This window comes from Heteronotia binoei, chromosome 5 (assembly GCF_032191835.1).
Source record: "Heteronotia binoei isolate CCM8104 ecotype False Entrance Well chromosome 5, APGP_CSIRO_Hbin_v1, whole genome shotgun sequence".
Classification (NCBI taxonomy): Eukaryota; Metazoa; Chordata; class Lepidosauria; order Squamata; family Gekkonidae; genus Heteronotia; species Heteronotia binoei.
The window spans coordinates 31,018,379-31,039,487 of record NC_083227.1 but is presented as its reverse complement, the minus strand read 5'-3'; the positions used below and the strand labels follow the sequence as shown (position 1 = coordinate 31,039,487).

Here is a 21,109-nt window from a genome sequence, read left to right as displayed (position 1 = left end):
TATCTTCAGGGCCAAGAATACTAACCACTACAACACACTGGTTCTCCTTGTTCTATTGCAGGAGTGTCAAACGTGCGGCCCATGGGCCAAACTGGCCCCCCAAGGGCTACAAGCAGCCACGCTGGGCTTTCTTCTCCCCTTTCCCACCTCCAGTTCTCACCCTGTGAAGCTCCAAGGCTGTCAACATTCCCAGTTCCTTCTACCTTCTCTTTGCAGAAGCTAAAGCAGAAGCAAAGCTTCAAGGGAAATGTGGGATGGATTTCCCATCAGGCCTATGGGCAGAGCAGACCAGAATGGAAAATCCACTCCATGTTTTCCTTGCAACTTTATTTTAATGGAGAGGTTTAACTTCCCAGCATTCCTATGGCCAGCTGAAGCTTCCTGGAGTTGTGACCTTGCAGACCAAGCCTTGATGCTCTGAGTCAGCTTTGTCTCTTCTCAGTGGAGTGAGAACTAGTTGTAAAATCCCACTATTCTCCTACTTTTCCGTTTTAAACAAAATATTGCAAGAGTTTTAAGCATGTTTGTATTTTAAGTTAAAAAATAATATCTTTAATTGTGTTTGCCTGTGTCCTTTATATAGTCTATATCTTCTCTATCTTGCATTACATTTTAAGACATGGCTTGGCCCCACAAAGTCCCATTTATGTCAGATTTGGCCCTCCTGAGTTTGACACCCCTGCTCTATTGTGTCTAGCTTCAATTACCATGTAGAAAGCTCTGGAGAGGAGGCTCTAGAACAGGGGCGTCAAATGTCCAGCTTATGTATGATTGTATTTTTTACATATTTTTCTAAGTTAAATTAAATAAAATTAAGTTAAATTAAAACTATTTTAACTCTGGAGTTTTCCTTCTGAGATACTGGACCTTCATATTATTGGTAAAAGATCAGCTCCTACACTCTACCAGGGTCATCCGCTGCAAATTCCTCCCCCCCCTCCATAAAAAAAGAAGACCCCCAGCAATTTTGCTAACACCACCATGGGGTGGAAATACAGAAAGCATAATCCACAGAGAGTGATTCAAATCAAAACCAGGGGTTGTTTTATAGAAAAAGAGGTGGAGCTCATTAGCATAACTCATTAGCATATTTGCTTCCCCCAGGCAAAAGCAACCTGATGCAAGAAAGGAGAACCCCAGGCGAATGAGGCCTGCTGGGGCTGGCTAGAGATCTAGCCAGCCCAAGCAGGTCTTGCTTGACTGGGGCTGTCTTGGGTCGCCTCCCCCTCAGTCAAAGGGCCAGCAAGCCACCTGCTGCCCAGAATCACATAAGAAGTGGAGAAAGGGTGGCGTGGGCATCTCCAGGGTTTAATGAGGGCTGCTGGGGATCTGGCAAAGCCCCTGGTGGCTGGTTGGCTGCCCACTCTCCTAATCCAGGGATTGTTATTTAGCTGCACTTACTATTCAATGGATAAGGTAAGTAGGGAGGGAGGAAGAGGGGGAACCATCAGAAAGGTTCAGGAGCTGTGCTCCTGTGAGCTCCTGCTGAGTCTGAGGCCTAATCAAAGGCGTAACAACTTCACTACTGGGATACTGCAGAGTAAAAACAGAATATAGAAAGGCCCATCAAATGCCTAAAGGAATGAGATGTAGGAGGCCACCACCATACACAGCAAAGAAGGGATGAAGGGTCTTGCCAGAGAAAGAGGCTCCAGAGAACTCATAGAGAAGGGCTGCTGTGAAATCATTGAAAAAGGCCACTCGCCCTGCATCATAGTTCAGACAGATTCGAATCCTACTAAGCCCCTCCCACCTTTTTTTTTTAAAGCCCCAGCAGACATGCGCATTGCCAGATCATCCAGGAATCTGAGGTGACGCTTCTGTTTCTCTGATCAACACGGGATCGGAGGGGGGTGGGGACGTTATCCCATTATTCAGAACAGGAAAAACATATTTTTTTTCAATGTGGAGGTCTGTATGAGACAGAGAGTGCTCTTCTGTAAGCCTATGGCTTTGTCTCACAGGTGAAAGTGCAAAATTTCATCAATAAGTTTCACGTCAATATCTTCTGGGTATGCTTCTATCAACAGTTCAACACCTTGCTGAATTTCTTGCTTAGATGCTGTCAGATTAGAAGAATGGAGAACAATTGTGCGACATCACTGTACACACACTGTACGAAAGCTTACGTTCTAAATAAAACTTGGTTGGTCTTAAAGGTGAAACTTGACTGCTGTTTTGTATCACTGTAAATAGTACTTCTTCTTAAATTGGCTTCAAGTGCATCTAATATAAGAATAAAGGATTTTATCCTAAACTTATCTTTTGAAGAAAGTGCATCTTAGGCATCAGGTGCACTTTTGTCATTTCTTTGCTGTTCCCTTACTCTTTGTCTCCTTGTTTTGTAGTTAACATTTGACAAGATGGCTTTTCCTTGTTTCTCAAGCTCATCAAAATTTTCTCTAATTTTCCTTTGAAAATCCAGAAGTGAACTGTACAAACTTGTGCAAGAACTCAATAACGAGTCTGATTTCTGAAGGACTTTGCTGACCTTGTGAAAATGACCTAGCACACGGGTCCAAAAATGCAGCATAAACACAATCTCCAGTTCTTCCCTTTTCTGCAAATGATTGTTAGCTTGAAGCCTGGTGTCCCCCTTCCCATTAATGTCAGCGTACAAATGACTGAGGGCGTCAGTGATAGCACTGTATCTTTCCAAAACAGCTTCTGTGGCTTTTGTGTGTGCATCCCACCTAGTGTCTGACAAATATTTAGGCTGAGGTGGCAAAAATGATTTTAGAACTGCTGATCTCTTTGTGGAGGATGAAAAGAAGGTATAAATTTCATTGATAATGCTAAAACAGTTCACTGCATCAAGGCAGCAATCCACAGCTGAACGACCCACCAGATTTAAAGAGTGACCTGTGCATGGAATAAATCTTGCAAATTGGTTTTTTTGCTGATTTTTTGCTGCATACCATTGTACTTACCAGCCATGTTGGCAGTGTTGTCAGGACACTTCTTAAGGTACTGGTAATGGACAGATTTTATTGACTATTTACAAGTAACAGGATTTTAAACACAAAAAGGCACACTTTAAATCAATCACAGAAAGGAAAACATCATCGGGCACAAATAAAATAAGTCAAAACGCAGTTCCTCTGTCCTTGAACTGATCCCTATACTTTTTTCCCCTGGGATGAGGTTCAGTTACCAACCTGCAGCCTGGCCTCCTGCCTTTTACAGGTAGTTCTGGATCCCTCTGAGGATCCCTTCCCACTGCTGCCTTCCCTGATCCCCAAGGCCTCTCTCTGCCTGTGGGCAATCCGCAGCAAGAGCCTCCTGGCCTCTCTGAGGGTTGCAGCATGACTCCCCTCTCCCAGGCTGGCTGGAGCATTTATATTTTCTGACTCCACCCCCTGACTTTCCTGCACTTTTTGGCCATAGAGGCATCTGGGATTTGTAGGCCTACCTTGGCGTTTTGCCCTATTTTCCATGGTGGGTGGCCATTTTAACTAAACTAAACAACCTAAACTAAAACAAACACAAGATGGAGTCTATTCTGTCACATCCAACAAGCCAACCCTATAGCACAACATCATTTAACAATCTAAACATTTTCAGAACTTTATAAACTCCCAAAATTGCCAAAAGGATTCAAAATAATCTTCTCCAAAATAATCTCCAAAATTGCCAAAGGATTCAAAATAATCTTCTACGCATGCAATTAGGAGGCTTGAAAATGATGCAAAAACATAGGTTAATAATTAACTATAATTTCTCATATAATAATTCCATCAGCAGCAAGCACCAGGCTCCCATCCAACAATCAATACTAGCCATTTAAAAAGGCCAACTGCCAAAAAATGTTATATAAAATAAATATGTAAACCTTTGATTAGATTCTTCAATCACTTCAGAACAATTAATCTACTATTAATGTATGAAGCAGTACTGTTAGATTTCTTGGCATGACAATTGACACCATCAATATTTTTTTCATATCCAAGAAGTTCTGAGAAAGGGGTTGCAAGTGCATGCCGCAGGCACCGACAGGGCTCTGGGAAGTGTGAAAGAGAGACTTCCCTGCCTGGGAGGGGTGAGGCCATTGCCAGTCACATGTGCTTGCTCTGTTCAAGCCAAGGAGGAGGGAAGGAATGGAAGGGACTTGGGAGAGCTTGCTTGCCTGGTCTATCTGCCCCAGCTGGCCCCCCACTCGCACTCTCCCACTGGTTGAAGTGCAGCACATACCACTACTGACCTGACCCTTGAACTGGGGAAGGCTGTGCAGCTGGTTATTGTTGACTCTGGGCTGCTGGCTCTAGAGTCCTGGAGTCTGTACTCTGAATAGTGGCACCAGGAACCTAGAAGGGGCAGGGCTAGTCAGTCCAACCCCTACACAGTCTCATCAGGGCTGGCCTTAAGGCAATTGGAGCAATTTGGCCAAATTGGGTCCCAATGGCCACTCCTAAGGGGGCCTCCACACCAGGGCAATCTAGATGGATTTTATTTATATCTCTAGGATTCTGCAGACTTTGGCTGCGAACTGGGGCCCCACAAAAATTTTTCCTGTTGGGCCCCAGAGTTTCAAATTGGGCCCCACTGGCTGGCCCTGAGTCTCATAGTTGCTGGGCCCAAGTTGCCTTGCCCTTGCATGAAGTCTTGGGTTTGCAATTTTGGGTGAGGGGGGACTGCTCACGGGGGGGGGGGGGGGGCAGAGCTGTGGAGGCCCCCTAGATTTAGAGTCCCTAGGCTTTAGCCTACTTAGCCTATACATAAATCTGGCACTGCCCACTAGGCAAACTAGGCATTTGCCTAGGGCACTGGGAGGTGGGGGCGTCAAATTGGGCTCCCCCCCCTCCCGGTGCCCCTGACAAATGCCTGGTTTGCCTGCCTCCCCCCTTGCACCATCCCTTTCCCTTGTGCTTTCCCTCCCCCCCCCATTTCTGCCCAGCATTATTTCTGTCCAGTGTCTTCCTTCCCCTCGTCTTTCCCTCCCTCCTTGCATTCTCTCCCTTCCTATTTCTGCCCAGCGTCATGCTTCCTCCCCCACTTTCCCCTCTTCTTTCACTCCTTCTTTGCATTCTCTCCCTCCCTGTTTCTGCCCAGCATCGTGCTTCCTTCTCCTCGTTTTTCCTTCCTTCTTTGCATTCTCTCCCTCCTAGTTTCTGCCCAGCATTGTGCTTCCTTCTTTCCCTCGTCTTTCCAGGCCTCCTTGCGTTCTCTCCCTCACCATTTCTACCCAGCATCGGGCTTCCTTCCCCACCTTCCCCTCGTCTTTCCCTCTTTCTTTGCATTCTCTCCCTCCCTGTTTCTGCCCAGCATCATGCTTCCATCCCCACCTTCTCTTGCCTTCCCCCCCCCCCACCTTTCACTGTGTGGTTATTGGGGGGAGGGGTGCCAGAAAATACTTTTGCCTAGGGCATCACACAGTCTAGGGCCGGCCCTGTCTGCAAGCAAAGCAGATGCTCTGCCATGGAGCCACATCCCTCTCCCCTAGAGTAGGATTCAGTGGACAAGGAAAAGACTACAGGCTAAGTATTGCCGTGGGAGTTATGCTGGACCTGGAGAGCTGGAATTTACTAAGCTCCAACTGGGAGATTTAGGCTCAGGGCATGAAATGAAGGAGGGCAGAAACTCATAGAATTCTATGAAGACAATCATTTATTCATTGCAAGTGTGTTTCAGGCAACCAAACAGATGATTGTATACAGGGGGTTTTTTGGTAGCAGGAACTCATTTGCATATTAGGCTACACCCCACTGATGTAGCCAGTCCTTCAAGAGTTTACAGTAGTCCCTGTACTCAGAGCCCTGTAAACTCTTGGAGGATTGGCTACATCAGAGGTAGGGTTGCCAAGTCCAATTTAAGAAATATCTGGGGACTTTGGGGGTGGGGCCAGGAGACTTTGGGGGTGGAGCCAGGAGACATTAGGGGTGGAGCCAAGATCAAGGCTGTGGCAAGCATAATTGAACTCCAAAGGGAGTTTTGGCCATCACATTTAAAGGGACGGCACACTTTTTCAATGCCTTCCTTCCATAGGATATAAAAAAGGATAGGGGCACTTTCTTTTGGGGCTCATAGAATTGGACCCCCTAGTCCAATCTTTTTGAAACTTTGGGGGTATTTTGGGGAGAGGCGCTAGATGCTATACTGAAAATTTGGTGTCTCTATCCCAAAAAACAGCCCCCCCAGAGCCCCAGATACCCGCAGATCAATTCTCCATGATTTTCTATGGGAATAAATCTCCCTAGAGTTCCCAGCAGATATTTCCCTCCCCTCTCCCCGCTTTCTGATGACCCTGAAGCAGGGGGAGGGCCTCCAAACTGGGGGATCCCCTGCCCCCACTTGGGGATTGGCAACCCTAATCAGAGGTGTGTGGCCTAATATGCAAAGGAGTTCCTGCTACAAAAAACACCCTGATTGTATACTTTGATATCTTCAGATGGCCAATACAGAAATCAAATAGATTATGTAATTGGAAGCAGAAAACAGAGAAGCTCTGCTCAGAGAAAACCATGCTGCTGGGTGCCCTCAAACCGGTTTTGGAGCCATTAGAACTAGGGATTCTTTTGAACTCAAAGGAATTGCCCAACCACATTCCAGCCAAGTGACAGAGGTAGAAGCTCTTCGCTGTATCCTGGAGTTCAAGACTATAGATCAAGGGTGTCAAACTCATTTGTTATGAGGGCCAGATCTGACATAAATGAGACTTCGTTGGGATGGGCCATGTCGGGCCAGGCCATATGTGTTCCTATTTAAAATTAGGTAGCAGAGATATAAACTTTATAAAGGACACAGACAAACACAATTAATTTTTTTTTTTAAAAAACCCAAAAACCTTAAAACATGTTTAAAATGTTAGCACTCATTGGTCTTAAAGGTGCTTTCTTTGTATTTCTTTGTATTTCCAGGGAACTGGGCAAAGGAAGCTCTGGCTCTTTCCTTCCTTCCCCATGGGGGCCAGGAGGGGAAGGAGCCTCAACCAATAGAAGGAAGAGAGGCTTGGCTCAGTAGATCTGCTGTGCGATTGAGAGAGCCTGGCAAAACAAGCTCCCCCCCCCTTCCTCCCCAAAGGAGAAGCCTCAGCCAATGGAGAAAATAGAGGTTTTGCTCTGTGGCTCCTGTGCAAGCCTTGCAAAGCAAAGCAAACTGTTATACAGAAGGAAACAAGAGAGAGGGAGAAGGAAGTAGATGACAGTCAGTTGCTTGAGGGCCTGATAGGAGCCCTCTGAAGGCCTGATTTGGCCCCCGGGGACGCATGTTTGACACCCTTGCCTTAGAATATCCAGTCAAATACTCTGTGGGCTTCTGTGAGGTCTGGGAAGATGAATGATCTGTGGGTCTGGATCACTGCCGTACTGCTGAAGCTAAAGTTGGAATTACCACAGAACTCACTCGGAAGCGCCAAAATAATTTTTTTAAAGCTCATGCTTTACCATGGAGTAATGGCTAAAGTTGCCAGCCAGGAGCATTGGTGGGCTGAGGGCATTTGGGGGGTGGAGACTGTGCCAATGGATTGCATGCTGACATTCCTCCCCGCCTCCCCGGTCCCATTTTGCTCCTGCTGCTCTATAGAGCAAGGCCAGAGTGGATCAAGACAATCACACCACAGCCAGTATCCCAAAGAATTTCATTTTTATCCTCAGCCCTTGAGCTTCTGCTGATATGTACGAAGTTTCGTGCAGAATTGGAGCCATTTTGTTCTGCATTACTTAAGTTGGAAAATGTCATCAATTCCTCCCCTTCTTCCAGTGCTTTCCTTTCCATCCCTTGTTTTGACTACAAATGCTACTTAAAACCCCATTGCACAGACTTCTTTTTAAAAATAAAATGGTGTTTCATCTGTTTGTTAACGCTTGCATTTGTGTGCTAATTTACTGCCATTCACAAGAGTCTTAATCCAATCTCAGCTATAATTGCCCAGTTCTTGACCTAACTAGCCCCTACTGGCAGCTAATTTCTTCCACCCTCTCTTCCTATATGTGATGGCTGAGGAAATTCTGCTTCACTGTATCTGAAGAAGTGTGCTTGCACATGAAATGTATTTGCACATAACAGTATTTGGAAGGACTTCCCCACGAACAAAGGTGAAAGAGGCTAGGGCTCTTTAGGTTAGAGAAATGACAGTTGAGTCGAAATTGGATTAAGAGTGAGTCTGAACTGCTTTGAAAATTGAGAAAGACACAGATATCCAGGCAGTATGGAAGAAAACTTTTTATTGACTCAGACCCAACTTTTCTCATCCCAAGGAAGCCACATCTGAGTTGCATTAAGACCTGCGTGCATAAAACCAAGAGGCCTTGACTGAGTTATTTCACCTCTCAGGATTTCTCAATCAGTTGACTCCTTTGAGAAACCCAGTGCTTAGGGATGCCACCCTCCAAAAGGGGCCTGGAGATCTCCCAGAATTATAAGATATCGCCACACTACAGAGATCAGTTTCCCTGGAGGAGAAACAGCAGCTTTGGTGGACAGACTCCACGGTATACCATCAAGTTCAGGAGGAATGGAAATCCTAGAGCAACATCACATCCCTGCTGAGCCTTCCTCCCCTCCCCAAACCTCACTCTCCCTAGGCTCCACCCCCAAATCTCCAGGAATTTTACAGCCCACAGTTGGCAACCCTAGAAAGTTTCTATGCCACAAATCAGCACAAATGTACATTTGAAAAAACAAACTAATAATAATACATTTTATTTATATCCCGCCCTCCCCGCCGAGGCAGGCTCAGAGCGGCTAACAGCATCGGTCGATATAACAGATTATACAATGATTTAAACAGTAGGTAACAATTAATTAAAATTCTAAAAACAGTAAAACAATAAAATTAACATCTTGGTGCTATTCCGGCAGATGACAAGAATAATTTAAGCAGTCTCTCAGTTTTTAGTCGGTGAAAGCTGATGAGTAGAGAACCCCAAACTGATGAGTAGAGAACCCCAAACCACTGTGTGCATGCCTTCTCCAGAGCACTCCCCCAAAGCTAGCATTGGAATAGGTTTGTGTATTCCCCAGCTAGACCCAGATATCCGAGGTGCAGTCTCCCCCAGGGTAACGCATCTCATGAGCCCGGGCAGGCCCGCAGGGTTCCTTCCCGAAATCAACCAGGAAGTCTTCGTTCAAGTACAGACCTCCGTGTTCTGTGTCCACATCGATCTGCAGCATGACAGAACCTTCCCTGAAGAAGAAGAATTGCAGATTTATGCCCCACCCTTCTCTCTGAATCAGAGACTCAGAGCGGCTTACAATCTCCCATGTCTCCTCCCCCCACAACAGACACCCTGTGAGGTGGGTGGGGCTCAGAGGACTCTCACAGCAGCTGCCCTTTCAAGGACAACCTCTGCCAGAATTATGGCTAACCCAAAGACATGCAGCTGCAAGTGGGGGAGTGGGGAATCAAACCCGGTTCTCCCTGGTAAGAATCCACACACTTAACCACTACAGCAAACTGGCTCTCCAGGAAAGGAGGAAGGAAACAGAGTCCGGGTGAACAAGCGATGAATGAAGAGGGGAGAGGGCCAGCCACAGGAAGAGGGAGAGAAGGTTGGTTACCTGACCAATTCAGGGTAAAACTGCTTGTCCCAAGGAGTGTACAGACTGTTGGTGCAGTAAAGTCTCTTGCCGTCCAAGCTCAGCTGAAGCATTTCAGGTCCCCCGTAGACTCTTCTTCCCTAAAAGACAGGGGGAAACAGGAGGGAGGATGAAGAGATGCAGATGGCAAAAAGTAAAAAAGACTGTGTGGCATAGGTTTGCCAGTCCCCAGGTGGGCCTGTAGAACAAGCATAAGCACCGTGTATCACTGACTCCTGTGATAGAGTTAATCCTTGACAAACCAATACAAAAAGTATAGAAATCGTGTCCAAAAATATTATATTTATTCATTAAGTGGTAAGTCACAACCACAAGGACTTGAAGATTTTTTTGAGGCCAAAAATTAGTTCCCATAAGGGAAAAAAAGCTGACAGGCAAAACCGGTCTATTTTTCCCTGTTTCTCTGTAAGCTTTATCTAAGTCATTGCTTATTCCTATAACGAAATACAAAAAGAGCGTTATATTAATATAATTTACAAAGACGCAACCCTAGGTAACCTATTGGTTAAAGCATTAAAGATTACTTACACTTTTCAAATCAACTTCCACTCTCAAAAAGCATATCATTGCAGTACTTTAAAGAATCAATTTCTGTATGTCTTCCCAAATGATCCCCACTAAATGGGAACCCACAGGTGTGCTTCATTAATTACAAAAACCCTAAAAGTTATACACCCTAAAAAACCCCACACATTGACTACTTTTAACTTTTTTTTTTACAAAAAGCACAGCAAATCCCAATTGTTGTTCAGTCCCAAAGGTTCCAATGTTTTTAAGTAATGAATCCACCGCCATCTCCTTCTGCAACAATAATTTACCAATGTCGATTTGTGAATTCCCACTTAAAGATATTTTTTCCAAAACCAAAAACCTAGGGGAATCAGGGGCATATCCAAATTTTGAAAAATGATCGAAGAGAGGAGCTTCACATACAGAATTCTTCAACCTCGACCTATGCTCCAAAACATGTGTCTTGACCATATAGACACGTGTATGGGAACATGGACAGGTAATTGCATATACAGCACATTTAGTTGAGCGTGAGGTATGTTGTTTTAACCTCACAATTACTCCCGTTTGGGGAATGAAATCCTTTGTTTGTAAACAAAATTGACAGGCAAGACAGGTTCCGCATTTAAAATTATCCAGTAATACATCATCATTCCGTTGTTTTCTATTTATATCTGAGTGTATCGATATATCTCTGATATTCCTAGTTCGTTTAAACCCTACAGTGGGTGGACTCTGGCAACCCAGAATATCCTCTACCAGATGCCAGTGCCTTCTGATAATTTTACTAACCTCGCCAGCTATCGAGGAAAATAACAGAGTCCAGGTTAATTAATTATGCCCTTCCTGCCTTGTTTTATATCTCAAAAGCTCCCGTCTGGGAATATTGTCGACTTTTTCTTTAGCTTTGGTCATAAATCTAAGCGGGTATCCTCTCTGGCTGAATTGTTGACACCACTTAACACTTTCCACTTCAAAATCACACTCATTAGTAGAATTGCACTTGAGACACAAAAGTTGGCTGTATAGTAAGTTGTTTCTTAAATGAACTGGATGGTGAGACTGAAAATGGAGGAGGGCGTTCTTGTCTGTTGGTTTTCTAATATTTCTTATGGCTATTTTATTTTCAGCAGTTCTAAAAACCTCAGTGTCTAGAAAGGTGATAGAATTTTTATCCTATTTATGGGAGAACTTAATTGAATGGTGTATGGTGTTAAGCCAAAGTACCCATTCTTCTATGGAACTTTCATCCTCATAAATGACTATAATGTCATTTATAAAATGTTTGAAATATGGAAAAGAAAGGTCCCCTGTGCAAGCACCAGTTGTTTCCGACTCTGGGGTGACGTTGCTTTCACAACAGTTTCACAGCAGACTTTTTATGAGGTGGTTTGCCATTGCCTTCCCCAGTCTTTTACACTTTCCCCCCAGCAAGCTGGGTACTCATTTTACCGACTTCAGAAGGATGGAAGGCTGAGTCAATCTTGGACCGGCTACCTGAATCCAGCTTCCGCCGGAATTGAACTCAGGTTGTGAGCAGAGTTCAGACCACAGTACTGCTGCTTTTCCACTCTGCACCATGGGGCCGCTAGATCTTATTCAAAAATGGATTAACGCTGGCATTACAAATCACACCATTTCCCAATTTTCCCATAAATAGGCAGGCTATGCTCAGGGCATAAGCACTACCCATAGAAACCCCTTTGATTTGTTGAAAAAAATCTTCTCCAAAACAAAAATATGTTTTTTCAAAAATTATGTCCAATAATTCTATTAGAAAAAAAGTTGGAGGATCCTGGCTTTCCTTTTTCAGCAATACTTCCTCTATTGCAAGCCTAGTTTCATCATGAGGAATTTGGATGTAAAGAGAATTAACATCTAAAGAAACCAATACTGCCCCCTGGGAAATAGTTTTGCCTTCAATGCTGTTGATAAAATCCAAAGTATCTTTTAAAAAAGATGGAATACAAGATACAAAAGGCTTAATGAAATAATCAATATACTGGGCTAAGGGTTCCAAAACTGACAAAATCAGTTTTGCTGACAAAATCAGACGTCCTGGTGGGGGAAAGGTCTGTTTATGAATTTTGGGTAATACGTAAAAAACCGATACCCTTGGGTTTCGTTTAATCAAAAAACCGTAAGTTGTTTCAGAAATATAGCCCATTTCACAGGCCTCAGTTACTGTAATGTTAATTAATTTCTCTATTTCTTTGGTAGGTTCAGACGATAACAGAATATAAAAATTCCTATCATCAAGCTGTCGTTTGTCTTCAGTCACATATATCTCCTTATCCAAAAGAACAATTGCCCCACCCTTGTCTGCTTGTTTAATAACCATGTTTTCATCCTTTGATAGATCACTCAAGCATCTTCTGTCTAAACCAGATAAATTATTCCATGAATTCATACATTTACTTTCAAGCCATTCTATGTCTTTAAGAATCATCTTTTCAAACAGGTTTTGCCTGTCAGCTTTTTTTTCCTCATGGGAACTAATTTTTGACCTCAAAAAAATCTTCATACCCTTGTGGTTGTGACTTACCACTTAATAAATAAATATAATATTTTTGGACACAATTTTGATATATTTTTTTATTGGTTTGTCAAGAGTAACTCTATCACAGGAGTAAGTGATACACGGTGCTTACGCTTGTTCTTCAGTTCCACACCCTGTGTAACTCTTTTCTGGTTGCCTAATCGCCAGGTGGGGGCAGGGGATCCCCTGGTTTTAGGGTGGCCATAATGTCTGAAGGCTAGCCAGGGACACTTTGGGGGGGGGGAGGTAGGGGTGCGCGCGCGCCTCCGGAAACAGGAAGTGACGTCACTTCCGGTGACATCACGCCACCTGCCGGAAGCAGGAAGTGACATCACTTCCTGTGACACCATTTCCCCCGCGCCACCTGCCGGAAGCAGGAAGTGACATCACTTCCTGTGACATCATTTCCCCCGCGCCACCTGCCGGAAGCAGGAAGTGACATCACTTCCGGTGACGTCACTTCCGGTGACGGCATGCCACCTGCCGGAAGCAGGAAGTGACATCACTTCCTGTGACATCATTTCCCCCACACCACCTGCCGGAAGCAGGAAGTGACATCACTTCCTGTGACATCATTTCCCCCGCGCCACCTGCCGGAAGCAGGAAGTGGCATCACTTCCTGTGACATCATTTCCCCCGCGCCACCTGCCGGAAGCTGCTTGTATTAAAGATTATTATATGCTTCTTATGTAAAGCATTTGCAGTTGCTTTATGTCTATGTAGAATGATTCAAAATGTTTTTTTGAAAGATGGGGCATTAACTAGAAGTAGGCTCTATAACAGGGGTGGCCAGATTTGCTTGTCACATAGAAGAAATGTCAGATGTTTGAGAACCGCAAGACATGAACATGAGGAAGAGAAAGTGATAGAGCAAGAGGGAGGGAATGAGGGAGGCAACTTTAAATGCGTTCTCCAAGCCCCGCATCTTGACTGGCTTGACTTGGCTTGGCTAAAAAGGAAAAGGCATTTTCTTCACCACATCATAAATCTTTCTACTATGTGCCTGATTACTTGAAAGTTCACACTTGCACACATAATGTGAAGGTGGACAGAGATATCTTTTTAAAGAATGTGGAGGAGGAACACACTGGAAAGTGAGTGTCTCAATTCACAGCAACTCAGAAACTGTAATATAGATTGAACACAACTCAGCAGGCATGAAATGCACCCTAAGTTGCATATAAAATCCAACTTAAGATAAATTACAAGTTAAAATTTACAAATTATAACAAGATGGTAAAACATTAGAACATAAGAGAAGCCCTGTTGGATCAGGCCAGTGGCCCCTCCAGTCCCAACACTCTGTGTTGCATATAAAATCCAACTTAAGATAAATTACGAGTTAAAATTTACAAATTATAACAAGATGGTAAAACATTAGAACATAAGAACATAAGAGAAGCCCTGTTGGATCAGGCCAGTGGCCCCTCCAGTCCAACACTCTGTGTTGCATATAAAATCCAACTTAAGATAAATTACAAGTTAAAATTTACAATTTATAATAAGATGGTAAAACATTAGAACATAAGAACATAAGAGAAGCCCTGTTGGATCAGGCCAGTGGCCCCTCCAGTCCAACACTCTGTGTTGCATATAAAATCCAACTTAAGATAAATTACAAGTTAAAATTTACAAATTATAATAAGATGGTAAAACATTAGAACATAAGAACATAAGAGAAGCCCTGTTGGATCAGGCCAGTGGCCCCTCCAGTCCAACACTCTGCGTCACATAAGAACATAAGAGAAGCCCTGTTGGATCAGGCCAGTGGCCCATCCAGTCCAACACTCTGCGTCACATAAGAACATAAGAGAAGCCCTGTTGGATCAGGCCAGTGGCCCATCCAGTCCAACACTCTGCGTCACATAAGAACATAAGAGAAGCCCTGTTGGATCAGGCCAGTGGCCCCTCCAGTCCAACACTCTGTGTTGCATATAAAATCCAACTTAAGATAAATTACAAGTTAAAATTTACAAATTATATTAAGATGGTAAAACATTAGAACATAAGAACATAAGAGAAGCCCTGTTGGATCAGGCCAGTGGCCCCTCCAGTCCAACACTCTGCGTCACATAAGAACATAAGAGAAGCCCTGTTGGATCAGGCCAGTGGCCCATCCAGTCCAACACTCTGCATCACATAAGAACATAAGAGAAGCCCTGTTGGATCAGGCCAGTGGCCCATCCAGTCCAACACTCTGCATCACATAAGAACATAAGAGAAGCCCTGTTGGATCAGGCCAGTGGCCCATCCAGTCCAACACTCTGCATCACATAACAACATAAGAGAAGCCCTGTTGGATCAGGCCAGTGGCCCATCCAGTCCAACACTCTGCATCACATAACAACATAAGAGAAGCCCTGTTGGATCAGGCCAGTGGCCCATCCAGTGCAACACTCTGTGCCACATAAGAACATAAGAGAAGCCCTGTGCCACATAAGAAGATAAGGAAGGGAAGGGAAGGGAAGGGAAGGGAAGGGAAGGGAAGGGAAGGGAAGGGAAGGGAAGGGAAGGGAAGGGAAGGGAAGGGAAGGGAAGGGAAGAAGGGAAGAAGGGAAGAAGGGAGGAAGGGAGGAAGGGAGGAAGGGAGGAAGGGAGGAAGGGAGGAAGGGAGGAAGGAAGGAAGGAAGGAAGGAAGGAAGGAAGGAAGGAAGGAAGGAAGGAAGGAAGGAAGGAAGGAAGGAAGGAAGGAAGGAAGGAAGGAAGGAAGGAAGGAAGGGGGAGGTAAGGAAGGAAGAAAGAAAGAAAGAAAGAAAGAAAGAAAGAAAGAAAGAAAGAAAGGAAGGAAGGAAGGAAGGAAGGAAGGAAGGAAGGAAGGAAGGAAGGAAGGAAGGAAGGGAAGGAAGGGAGGAGGGAGGGAAGGAAGGAAGGCCGCCCCCCCCCTGCTTTCGGCCCCCTTACCTTCTTTCAGCGGCGACGAGTCCGGCGGCGGCGGCGAGGCCGGCGCTGGCTGCTGGAGGGCAGCGGCGCAGCCAGGCAAGCCCGGGGATTGCTCGGCGCCTGGGCCGGAGGGCCCAGCCGCCGAGCAGGTGACGGGGGGCGGGCGGGGAGCAGGAGAGGGCGGTGATTGGGGGTGGCGAGCCTCGTAGGCCTCGGCTGGCTAGCCGAGGCCTCCGAGGAGGTAAGCGGGCGGCGGGCGGGCAGCAGGAGAGGGCGGGGGTTGGGGGGGCGAGCCTCGTAGGCCTTGGCTGGCCAGCTGAGGCCTCCGAGGAGGGAAGCGGGACGCGGGCGGCGGGCGGGCAGCAGGAGAGGGCGGGGGTGGGGGGGCGAGCCTCGTAGGCCTCGGCTGGCCAGCCAAGGCGTCCGAGGAGGGAGGCGGGCGGCGGGCGGGCAGCAGGAGAGGGCGGGGGTGGGGGGGGCGAGCCTCGTAGGCCTCGGCTGGCCAGCCGAGGCCTCCGAGGAGGTAAGCGGGCGGCGGGCGGGCAGCAGGAGAGGGCGGGGGTGGGGGGGCGAGCCTCGTAGGCCTCGGCTGGCCAGCCGAGGCGTCCGAGGAGGGAGGCGGGCGGCGGGCGGGCAGCAGGAGAGACCGGGGGTGGGGGGGTGAGCCTCGTAGGCCTCGGCTGGCCAGCCGAGGCCTCCGAGGAGGTAAGCGGGCGGCGGGCGGCGGGCGGGCAGCAGGAGAGGGCGGGGGTGGGGGGGGCGAGCCTCGTAGGCCTCGGCTGGCCAGCCGAGGCCTCCGAGGAGGTAAGAGGGCGGCGGGCGGGCAGCAGGAGAGGGCGGGGGTGGGGGGGGCGAGCCTCGAAGGCCTCGGCTGGCCAGCCGAGGCCTCCGAGGAGGTAAGCAGGCGGCGGGCGGGCAGCAGGAGAGGGCGGGGGTGGGGGGGGCGAGCCTCGTAGACCTCGGCTGGCCAGCCGAGGCCTCCGAGGAGGTAAGCGGGCGGCGGGCGGGCAGCAGGAGAGGGCGGGGGTGGGGGGGGGCGAGCCTCGAGGGCGGGGGTGGGGCAGGCGGGAGGCTGGTGCAGTGCTGCTGGCGGCGCTGCTGGCGGCGAGTGAGGGAGCCAGCGCCCTGTGCGTGCGCACGACGGTGTGGCGGGCCCTACGCATGCGCTGGCTCCCTCACTCGCTGCCTTCCCCGCCCGCGCGCGCGGCCAGCTGGCTAAACCGGGACGTTTTAATGGTCCCGGTATAGCCAGGGCGGGAGGCGGGAAACAGGGGCCAGACCCGGGAAAGTCCCGGGCAACCGGGACGGTCTGGCCACCCTACCTGGTTTAGAGGGGGGAATGTCTGCTGGGCACTCCATTATTCCCTATGAAGACCAATTACCATAGGGTATAATGGAAGAATTGATCCATGGCTATCTGGGGCTCTAGGCGGGGCTGTTTTTTGAGACAGAGGCACCAAATGGTCAGCATAGCATCTGGTGCCGCTCCTCAAAACACCCTCCAAGTTTAAAAAGGATGGGTCCAGTTCTATGAGCCCCCAAAAAAGGTGCCCCTGTTCTTCATTATTTCCAATGGAGGGAAATTTCCAATTTCCAATTGGCCGCTGTGTGACACAGAATGTTGGACTGGATGGGCCATTGGCCTGATCTAACATGGCTTCTCTTATGTTCTTATGTTCTTATGAAGGCATTTAAATGTGATGGCCAGAATTTTCTTTGGAGTTCAATTATGCTTGTCACAACCTTGCTCCTGGCTCCACCCCCGATATCTCCTGGCTCCACCCCAAAGTCTCCTGGCTCCATCCCCAAAGTCCCCAGATATTTCTTGAATTGGACTTGGCAATCTTAGTGTGGCCCATATTCTGCTCTTAGGACCTGCTGGAGTTGCCGGTACTGTGAGGTTCAGTGATGCAGTCAGCACACATGATTTTGAGGGGTGGGGGATGCTCTCATGGAAGCAGAATGGGGATTCTGGGGTCCAAACCAGGCCTAGGCTGGCCTGATCTCGTCAGATCTCGGAAACTAAACAAGGTCAGTTTTGGCTAGTACTTGGAAGGGAGACCTCTAAGGAATACCAGGGTCAAGGTGCAGAGGCAGACAACAGCGAATTACCTCTGAACATCTCTTGCCTTCAAAATCATATGGGGTCACCATAGATCAGCTTTGACTTAAGGGCAAAAGAAAAAAAGAAAAAAACCCCAAGAAGATGCAAGTGACATCTGAGGTGAGAGTTCTTGCCCAGGATCTAAGATCACAAGGAGAGGCACTCTTGACTGTCCCAGCAACAAAAGTGCTTGTCTAGTGGGTAGATGAGACAGGGCCTTTTTGGTGGCAGCCCCACAACTATGGAACAATCCTTCTAGTGTCTGGCTCAACTTAGTGTCCCCTCAACCTTTAAGAGGCAGGTGAAAACTGATAGCATTTGATTAATTTCAGTTTTTCTGTTTACCACGAATTTTAAACTGTTGGTCTTAATTCATGGTTTTTAATGTGTTTTATTGTTTTGTTGAGGGTTTTCTGCACTGTAAATCACCTTGAGATTCTGTAATGTAGAAAGGTGCTAATAAATGTATTGGGGCTTTTTTTGTAGCAAGAACTCCTTTGCATATTAGGCCACACACCCCGATGTAGTCAATCCTCCAAGAACTTACAGTAGGCCCTGTACTAAGAGCCCTGTAAGCTCTTTAAGGATGTGTGGCCTTAATATGCAAAGCAGTTCCTGCTACAAAAAAAGGCCCTGAAATGTATTCAATAAATAGAGAGTGTTCAGGGACTCATAACGCATCCTTTTTTTCATTTGAGGTAGCTGAGACTCAGCACCTTAAGAACAACAATGGGGGCAGTATTGCCTGCCCGCTAGGGTTACCAGCCTCCAGGTGGGGCCTGGAGTGTTCCCAGAGATCTCTACAGAGATAATTTCCCTTGGAGAAGATGGCTGCTTGGATGGTGTACTCTATGGGGTTATATCATGCTGAGGTTCCTCCCCTCCCCAAACTCCACTCTCTTCACCTCCACTCCCAAATCTCCAGGTATTTTCCAAGCCAGAGTTGGTATCCTGCCCACCCAGCCTCCACTCTCCCCCTCCATTTGTGATTGACTCACCTGGATGATTAAAGGATCAGGTTGGCAGTCCAGCTCTGGGTCTTCAAGGACAGTGACCACCCCGCCTTTTGGGATGCTGCCGCCCACAAACACCTGTGTGCACACAAAGATCCCCAACCGCCACCCAAAAAGAGACGGGATTGGTCAAATGAAAGAACCAATGGGTCAGAGGGGCTGTCTATAAAATGCCATGATAATCTGATGCAGAATAGCATATTAATAATATCTCGGCACCTTGGTTCAAGCAGAAAGAAGGGATTAAAAGGATTGAAATCAAGACCATGGGCTCTTCTGCATTCTCCTTTTTGTCACTTATGTGTCCCTATTCAGGGTTTTCTCTTTTCCATATGTGTTTTGCTCCCTCTAGTGGCTGATTCAATATTTCATCACTGTATGTCCGCCATATTTCCTAATGCTTTAAAACTGCAGGGAAATATGCCAGATGCACAGTGATGTAATATTCAATCAAGTGCTAAAGGAAGAGAAAGAAGAGACTGGATTTACACCCCGCCCTTCACTTGGAGACTCAGAACAGCTTACAATATCCTGCCCTTCCTCTCCCCACAACAGACATCCAGGAGGTAAGTGGGGCTGAAAGAGCTCTGAGAGAACTGCTCTTGAGAAAACTGTGACTGGCCCAAGGTCACCCAGCTGGCTTTATGTGGATGAGTGGGGAATCAAGCCCTGTACTCCAGATTAGAGTCCACTGCTCTTAACCACTACACCAAACTGGCTCTCAGGAAGCATAGAAAAGCAAAAAACAACAACAACCAACACCCCCCCCCCCCGAAGCAGTAGGGACATGAAAGTGACAAAAATGAGAATGCAGAAAAGGTTTTGGATCCAGTAGATCCATTCAACTGCCCAGGGAAAAAAAGCCCAATGCCAAAAGAATCTTTTAGGCTGAGGTGAAAGGCATGGCTGTTAGCAAATCGAATCCGTTGCATTCAGCCTAATAGCTTCCATTTCTTGGCATGATGCTGATGGGTGACCCAGAATTACTTCCCAGGACTCTTCCCCTCTCCCTTTGCAAGGAAGAAATGGGATGCCCACAGGCAGGTTAAGGGTCTGCCCTCTGAAGGACTAGTGTAGGTCTGCCCTCTGAAGGACTAGTTTTTTGGGGCCACCTTTTAGCTGGGACTGAACCTTCTACATGCCACTCTACAACTGAGCCCTGGGTCTCCCCTTGGTGATGTCATCTTAGTGGATTTTAATTCTGATGCATGATCGCATATGCCTGGCTGCCTCTCCCATCAGAGAGAAAAGGATCTTTGAAGAAAGATGCTTACCTGGCCAACCAACTTGGGGCAGAAAGGGTTGGTGATGTCATACTGACGGATGTCGCCATGAAGAAAGTTGCTTATATATATGAACCGATCGTCCAATGAAATGACCATGTCGGCGCATAAGGCTGTAGAAAGATAAGAAGGTGGGGGTATATATGTTTACAAGATTATGCATGGCAGTAGTCGAGTTGCACCTTTAAGTCCAACCAAGTTTTATTGAGAACATAAGTTTTCGTGTCCTCTCTAAGCACACTTCATCAGACGAGAGGATCATGGCTGCCCTCTTGGATCTAAGATTATGCATGGGATAGAGAAGATGAGAAAGAATTACTTTTCTCCCTTTCTCACAATACGAGAACTTGTGGGCACTCAATGAAATTGCTGAGCAGTCGGGTTAGAACAGATAAAAGGAAGTACTGCTTCACCCAAAGGGTGATTAACACATAGAATTCAATGCCACAGGAGGTGGTGGCAGCTACAAGCATAGAAGAAGAAGACTGCAGATTTATACCCCACCCTTCTCTCTGAATCAGAGTCTCAGAGCGGCTTACAATCTCCTATATCTTCTCCCCCCACAACAGACACCCTGTCAGGTGGGTGGGGCTGAGAGGGCTCTCACAGCAGCTGCCCTTTCAAGGACAACTCCTGCAATAGCTATGGCTAACCCAAGGCCATTCCAGCAGGTACATGTGAAGGAGTGGGGAATCAAGCCCGGTTCTCCCAGATAAGAGTCCACACACTTAACCACTACACCAAACTGGCTCAAGAGGGCTTCAAGAGGGGATAGACAGCTTCAAGAGGGGATTGGATAAGCATGTGGAGCAGAGGTCCATCAGTGGCTATTAGCCACAGCGTATGTTGGAACTCTGTCTGGGGCAGTGATGCTCTGTATTCTTGGTGCTTGGGGCGGGGGGAAAACAGTGGGAGGGCTTCTAGCGTCCTGGTCCCACTGGTGAACCTCCTGATGGCGCCTGTTTTTTTGGGGGCCACTGCATGACACAGAGCATTGGACTGGATGGGCCATTGGCCTGATCCAATATGGCTTCACTTATATTCTCTTATGTCTCTTCCCTTATTCTAATCACTAGCAGTTTTTTGAGGCCAGATATCGAAACTCCACCTCATGATGCGTTTTGCAGTGAATTGGCTGAAGGAAAGCATTCAGCTGAGTTTTTTTTTTTTTTTTAAAAATGGTCTGATGTTTAAATGCTTGAATCTTTTTTCTCAAATAAATGATTTAAAGGGACCAAGCAATAGC

At 46.9% G+C, this 21,109-nt stretch overlaps 1 protein-coding gene across 1 annotated transcript in view; it reads right to left on the bottom strand.

Annotated features, from left to right (window-relative positions):
• Positions 1-8,905: 8,905 nt before the first annotated feature.
• The window catches only part of LOC132571352 (methanethiol oxidase-like), a 31,473-nt gene continuing 19,269 nt past the window's right edge, over positions 8,906-21,109 (bottom strand). The window contains exons 7-10 of the mRNA XM_060238156.1: positions 19,855-19,976; positions 18,566-18,658; positions 9,496-9,614; positions 8,906-9,121 (exon numbers count right to left, since the gene is read on the bottom strand). Coding sequence (XP_060094139.1) covers positions 8,959-9,121; positions 9,496-9,614; positions 18,566-18,658; positions 19,855-19,976 — 497 coding nt within the window. The 3' untranslated portion in view covers positions 8,906-8,958. The remainder of the gene's footprint in view (positions 9,122-9,495; positions 9,615-18,565; positions 18,659-19,854; positions 19,977-21,109) is intronic.